At 42.2% G+C, this 6,602-nt stretch overlaps 1 protein-coding gene and 1 long non-coding RNA gene across 9 annotated transcripts in view; one reads left to right on the top strand and one right to left on the bottom strand.

Moving 5' to 3' along the window:
• Window positions 1-447, bottom strand: part of LOC121025672 (uncharacterized) — a 77,750-nt gene extending 77,303 nt beyond the window's left edge. The window contains exon 1 of the long non-coding RNA XR_005788124.1: window positions 193-447. This is a non-coding gene — a long non-coding RNA (uncharacterized LOC121025672). The remainder of the gene's footprint in view (window positions 1-192) is intronic.
• Window positions 7-6,602, top strand: part of AP1S2 (adaptor related protein complex 1 subunit sigma 2) — a 28,651-nt gene continuing 22,055 nt past the window's right edge. For all 8 annotated transcript variants that reach the window (XR_005788121.1, XR_005788122.1, XM_040468310.1 and 5 more), the window contains exons 1-2: window positions 7-42; window positions 2,200-2,378. Coding sequence is in view for 6 of the 8 variants with exons in the window: in XM_040468310.1 (XP_040324244.1) it covers window positions 2,200-2,378 (179 nt within the window). In the remaining 2 variants the exon portion in view is untranslated. The remainder of the gene's footprint in view (window positions 43-2,199; window positions 2,379-6,602) is intronic.

Genomic DNA, 6,602 nt, shown 5'->3' with positions numbered 1-6,602 from the left:
GCCGCCGGCCGAGCCACGCCGTGCCCGCGGCCCGCGGCCGCCGTAAGTCCCGGGGAGCGAGCGGGGGCGTCGGGGACGGGGAGGCGAGAGGGAGGATTGGGCGCGCCCTCCGCCGCCCCGCGCGCGCCCCGACGACCCCACCCCGTGTCTGGCCGCTGGCCCCCCAGTGGGGCGCCGCGGCCGGCAACTCACTTCTCTCCGCGTCCGCGCCCCTCTCCACTCCTCGCCGCGCCCCGAGGATGCGGAGCCCCCGCGGCACCTGTGGTTCGGGAATCACCTCAAGTTTTGCGGGGCATTTTCGGGAGGGGCTCGCGGCCCGGGGCGGCCGAGGACCCTTGGCGCCACCTGCGCGGCGGCGAATGCCATTGTCTGCCCCGCTCCTAGCCCGTCACCTCGCTCGGGCTCGGTCAGTGATGGAGTGCGGCCCCGTGGGGCGGCGGGGAGGCGTCGGAGACGGCCGGACGGAGGAACGCTGGCCCTGAGCCCGCTCCGCGGCCGAGCCTATTGTTTTTAATACCAATCTCGAGGAACTGGGGTGGCCTGTGATTTGCGGCAAAATCAAAGCATTAGTTTTTAACTCGAGGGAAGGAATACTTGTGCTTCGTAACCGGGTATCGTCCCATGTTAGCACATAATTATTTTAAAGAGTGAATTATTTATTCGCCCTATGAAGTGGTAGGGAGGGGATACAGACAGCCTTGAGCTCGTAATCTTTTTCCAAAGCAAACCCCCACCCTTCCAGGTCATCAGGGTCCGGGAATAGGGGTCTGTTATTCTCAAAGTTCTGGTAACGGGTCTGCGTTAAACCCGTTGTCCAGTTGATGCTTTACTTGCTGTCCCCCTTCGAATGCCGCTATCTTAACAGGACTCGTATGGGGGGCACTTTGATAACAAGAACGTCGTTCGTTTATTTTGTGCCAGGGAAGGTTTGAAGTGAGGTGTAATAAGCCGATTTTATTTAACTTAAATATAGAGTATTAAAGTTAAATTGCCACCTCATAAATTGCTAAATATCTTTCTTGTTGATGCCCGTTTGGATTAGTACGAAAAGCGTCACTAATTTCTTAGGGAAATTTAGAGCCCGGTTTATTCTAAATTGGTTGTGTAAATTTCCCCACCCCATATTCAAATTTAAGATGGTGTGGTGCATATTAAGAATGAGGCTGGAATCTTGTAGTAACGCTGTTAAAGGAACTTAAAATAGTTCACAAGGGGGAAAAAAAAACCCTGTCTGAATTCTACCTTTAAATTACTTTTGTAGAAACCATGCCTACCTGTTTGCAGTTGAAAAGACCAGTTGAATTACAAGAAGCTTTCCTTGAAAATTAAACATCTAAACAAATCAACAGATTCGAGATTCCAAATACACATATACAAAATAGTTTAAGTAAAATACACCAGAATTCAGCATCCACTCCATCTGTAGATGCCTTTTTTAATTGTTTCAAATGAAGTATTTCGTGTAATGTCTCTGCATGTGTGTACCTCTTATTTTGGCTTTTAGAGGTTTATATTCTCTGTCATATTATTACATTAGCCCACTTTATTGTGTGCATATTTATGCTGGAATTTTTAAAAAGTGAAGATGAGAAGAGAGACTTAAAAATCAGGCTTTTATTAGGAAAAATGTGCCTTTGTGGGGTTTTCTCTGGGTTAATGTTTGAGATCTTTTGTTTTGCTTAAGATATGTAAGCATAAACTGAAGAGGGCATCCTAAGTGATAGCAGTCTGTCCACAAGTAATTCAGCCTGGAACTGGAACAGCCTCACGGTGAAAAACAGTAGTAGATCTGCTGTTTCTTTCAAATGTATCTGAACCAGTTGGTGTCAACAGTTCTCTTTTGAAGCATACAGAGAATGTGAAATGTATAGCCCTGGCAGACAGTAGTTTCTGAAATTGCAAGAATTATCTTTCTTCTTCCTCAAAATTTTCACTCTGGCTTTTTACCTGTCCCCCCCCCCCCCCACACACTATTCTCTAAACTTAGGTGGAAAGGGATGGGGTGGGAAGATTTACATCTGGTCAGAAGATCTTTCTACAAGAATTTCTTGCTATTTTAACCGGCGTAGAAATACTGATGGTTGCTAATCATTTGACAGTCAAAGGCCCTGCCCCCAAAGCTTCTCTGTGAAACATGTCCTCTTAATCTCTACTGAATCAAAGTGTTGCATGTAATCTTGGTTCTATTTATCTTAACAGATGCAGTTTATGTTGCTTTTTAGTCGTCAGGGAAAGCTTCGACTGCAGAAATGGTATGTCCCACTGTCAGACAAAGAAAAGAAAAAGATCACAAGAGAACTTGTTCAAACCGTTTTAGCACGGAAACCGAAAATGTGCAGCTTTCTTGAGTGGCGAGATCTGAAGATTGTTTACAAAAGGTATAATTTTTATTTCTCAGAAAGATGAAATAGTAGAATCAAATATTTGGTCACTTATAATGTGGTAATGGCAGACTTTTAAGAAATGACATTTATAAATAATGAATAATGATTTAGATGAAAAAGGTTTAAGTCAAAGCTTTGTATTTTTAAAATAACTGCTATTTTGCTTGATTACCCAGGCAAAAAGATAAAATCAGGAAAGTCGATTGAAAACGAATTATGTAAATAAAGGCATAAATGATTATTACTATTTAATCTTTTTAGAAAAATGCAATGAATTTATGTCTTTGCAGGTGAAAATGGGGCCGTATTTTAAATGGTGTGAGTAATTCTCTGAATTTAAACAAGCCTTTTCCCTCCACCCCCTTCTTGAAAATCTATACAGTAATGTCTGATACTTGACATGCCTTTTTTCGGACTTTTACAATCTTATGAACACAACACCTTGGATGGATAGACCATTTCAGTCATATAGATGTTTTGAAACTAGGTATATACAATATCTCTTTACTAGTGTTAACTGATTTGAAGTATACTTGTGGTGGAGGTGTAATTAGATCTGATAATTTTGGGAAGAATAGATTTTTAAATTTTTGGTGTTGCAAAACGTTGCACACATTTGCTTGAACGCTAAGCTTTTATTTTTTATTTTTTTAAAGTTTATTTATTTTTTAGAGAGAGAGCGAGCGAGCGTGAGCAGGGGAGGGGCAGAGAGAGGCGGAGGACAGAGGATCCAAAACAGGATCTGCGGTGACAGCAGAGAGCCCGATGCAAGGCTCAAACTCACAAATCTCGAGATCATGGCCTGAGCTGAAGTCGGATGCTTAACCGACTGAGCCACCCGAGGGCCCCTGAACGCTAAGCTTTTAAAAAAAATGTACGTCTCGGGGCGCCTGGGTGGCTCAGTCGGTTAAGCATCTGACTTCGGCTCAGGTCATGATCTCACAGTTCGTGAGTTCGAGCCCCACATCGGGCTTGCTGACAGCTCAGAGCCTGGAGCCTGCTTCGGATTCTGTGTCTCCCTCTCTCTCTGCTCCTCCCCCGCTCATGCTCTGTCTCTGTCCTTCAAAAATAAAATTTAAAAAAACCATAAAAAATGTACGTCTTTATTAATATCTGAAAGTCTTTCAATACCTTAAAATACATTTCTCAAGATTGGGCTAATCAGGTTAAAAGAAATATAATTACTTTGTTCTCCATTTCCCTTCCCTTACAAATAATTTACTGTATTTAAGATGAGTGTTTCTGCATGTCAGAAATTGTCTTCTGTAGGGAAGTGCAGAGAACTAACAGGTATGGGCTGCAAGGAGAGTTGAAGAGAAGTCTGGGTTTTATCTCCATTTCCTTTATTCCACTCTAGGTATGGATGCGTTTTTTTTGGTGGGGGAGATGGCAGAGGAAGTAATGGACATTATAGGACATCGAGAATATTTTAAATACCATAAACTCCTCTTTCCAGTAGAATAAATTTAGTCATCTTTGGGCGATTTTGTATCCAGTGTTTGTTTTAGTACTTGTTGAGAAAAATCATAGCATTTTAGAGCTGAGAGAGGTCTTAGAATAATCTAGTCAAGTGATTGTTTTAAAAAGCTTGTTGCCCCCAAGGTTAGAACCCTAAATGAAACAAGTGGAAGTGGAGGTGCTCTCATGAAATCAGGACTGGGATCTTATAACCCTGCTCACTTGGCCTGTACCCTCTGCATAGGAGAAGTGTTTTTTGTTTGTTTGTTTGTTTGTTTGTTTGTTTGTTTGTTTGTTTGTTTTAAAACGCTACTTTGTTTTTAATGTTTATTTTTGACACACACACACACACACACACACACACACACACACACACACACAGTGTGAGCGGGGGAGGTGCAGAGAGAGGGGGGAACACAGAATCCAAAGCAGGCTCCAGGCTCTGAGCTGTCAGCACAGAGCCCAATGTGGGACTCAAATCCATGAACCATAAGATCATGACCTGAGCCGAAGTAGGATGTTTAACCAACTGAGCCACCCAGGTGCCCCTAAGATGGCTACTGTTGATTAAACTTCAATTTTAGAAAAGAAGAATTTGGGAGACCTTACTTGTTCAAGGTCACGTTCTAGTTAGTGACTGACATGGAGACTAGAACTGAAATATTAAGCCTAGAGGCAAAGGTTTTAAATGGGGATGAGAAAAGAGCACATATGTATTTCTTAAAAGATCCTTGTAATAGGAGAATGGGTAAGGGGAGCACCGGGACTGGCACCTGAGGGGGTCTCTTAAGGAGACCGCATTATAATGAGGCCTTGAAGGAAGACTGCTGCTGTGTGCACAGCAGGTGGAGAGAGCTGTTACTATGAGGTAAGTTTTAGAAGACTTGGTGGCTGCTAAAAGGGGGGGGTGCAGTGATTCCACATTTCTGGTTCAGCTGACGGGTAAATTGGAGGTAGCAGACATGTTGCCTTTGCGATGCCTGTATGACTTCCATTTGAAGATGCCTAGTTTTCTCGGGGTGAGTGTGGAAGTCAGGGGGGAAACGAGGCATAAAGTGTTAGATCACCAGCATTCAAAGGGCAAGCAAAGGGTGTATTGTATAGGGTCAGTAACGTCAGGGAAAGGGAGAGAGTTTTGCAAATTAAGTCACCATTGCCAAAATTGCAAAAACAGTTTAAATGAAGAAAAGAATCTTTTAGGTTTTACAATGAGAGTTCATAAAATGCCATCTGTGGGAACATTTTCAGTGAAATAGTAGGAACAGGAGTCTCGAAGAAATGGAGCAAAGTGTGAAGAAGAGGTGGAGACTTTTAAACACCAAGTGTAGACTATTTGGGGAGCTTTGCTCCGAAGATACGAAGAGGTGGTAACCACCCATAGATGCAGGAGTCGGAAACAGGGTTTTTAAAAAGGTGCGAGTGACTTAAGCTTATTTCTAGATAGAGGAAGGAGTCCCCCGTGTGGAGGAGGAAAATACTAGCAAGGGAATCAATCCCAGGAATCGAGATTCCTGCAGCAGAAGGCAATGGCCTGTTAAACAGAGGGAAAGAAAGCACTCCTTGGTATTCCCGCACACAGGATTCAGCCCACCCACGTCGGGTCGCCACTTTTTCTTATGAAGGGCTATAAAGGGTAATCTAACCTGACTCTGATACTTGTATCAAGCGGCTATAAACAAAAGGTGCACTTAAAAAACAGCTTTATTGAAATAAAATTCACCTACAGAAGTTAGAATCTTCAGTCAATTTTTCGATACATCTGCCCCATTTCATACTGAAAACCTCATGTTTTATATTTAAGGACATATTCTTTGTAAGGACATATTCATAGAAACAGGTGATTTTTTCCCCCTTAGTCCAGCTGGAAGAGAAGACCTTTTTAAGCAAAAGAGCTATCACTTCTGAGAGATTGTGAACCAGGACTCTGGCTGTTCCTGTCAGTAAGTGGTCTTTAGGTCTTCCTTCCCCCCTTTGTCTCAGCCACATTCTTCTTGCTGAGTATTTCACTTAAACAGTTCCCCCTCTTGGGGAGCAGGTGGGGGGGGGGGGTTGATAGGGATAATATAGCTGAAAATACAGACTGAAAATCAGGGGACTTGAGTTCTGCTTGGTTCGCACCCTTAGCTAGTTTTGTAACTTTAAACAAGTCATTTTTCCTTTTTTCCTCATGTCTGAAATAAATGCTCTTGAAGATCCCTTAAAGGCTGAAGAGTGTATTTTATGCAGCATGCTATGGAAGAGGCACTAGATTAAAGTTTTACAATGAGTTTAAAAATACATAGGTCCAAATTACTAGTTTGAGAATTTGCCAGAATACCTTATTTTCTTTACTAACAAAATAATTTTTAATGACATACCAGTGGGATTGAGAACAGTTTCGTTACATTCACCCATAGTCAGCTGACACTTAGCTGACTGCAGAGAAGTCATGTGTTTTGAGTATAAGAATAGGCACTTTCAGATGTTCTCTGAGTGCCAGTAATTAGAGTAAGCCTTAATCCACTGTGCTAAAAATAACCAAACATGCCTTTCTTCTTACTAGTCTATTATTAATTTTACTTCAGATTTAGACTTACAAATATGTACTAAGAAAAAATGAGCTCATAATTGAATGTTTTAAAAAGCATTTGGCTCAAAAATAGGGTTCTCTTGGTAATCTTTTACTAAATCAGTGTAACACCATTTACTTCACTGCCTCTTCAAACCTCTTAAAATACTGCCTATTCAGTTTTAATTTTTGCCAGGTGCAGGATTACTCTA

The sequence above is a fragment of the Herpailurus yagouaroundi genome, unplaced genomic scaffold (assembly GCF_014898765.1).
Source record: "Herpailurus yagouaroundi ecotype Mexico unplaced genomic scaffold, PumYag 67690, whole genome shotgun sequence".
Lineage (NCBI taxonomy): Eukaryota > Metazoa > Chordata > Mammalia > Carnivora > Felidae > Herpailurus > Herpailurus yagouaroundi.
This window is presented reverse-complemented; position numbering and strand designations above follow the sequence as displayed.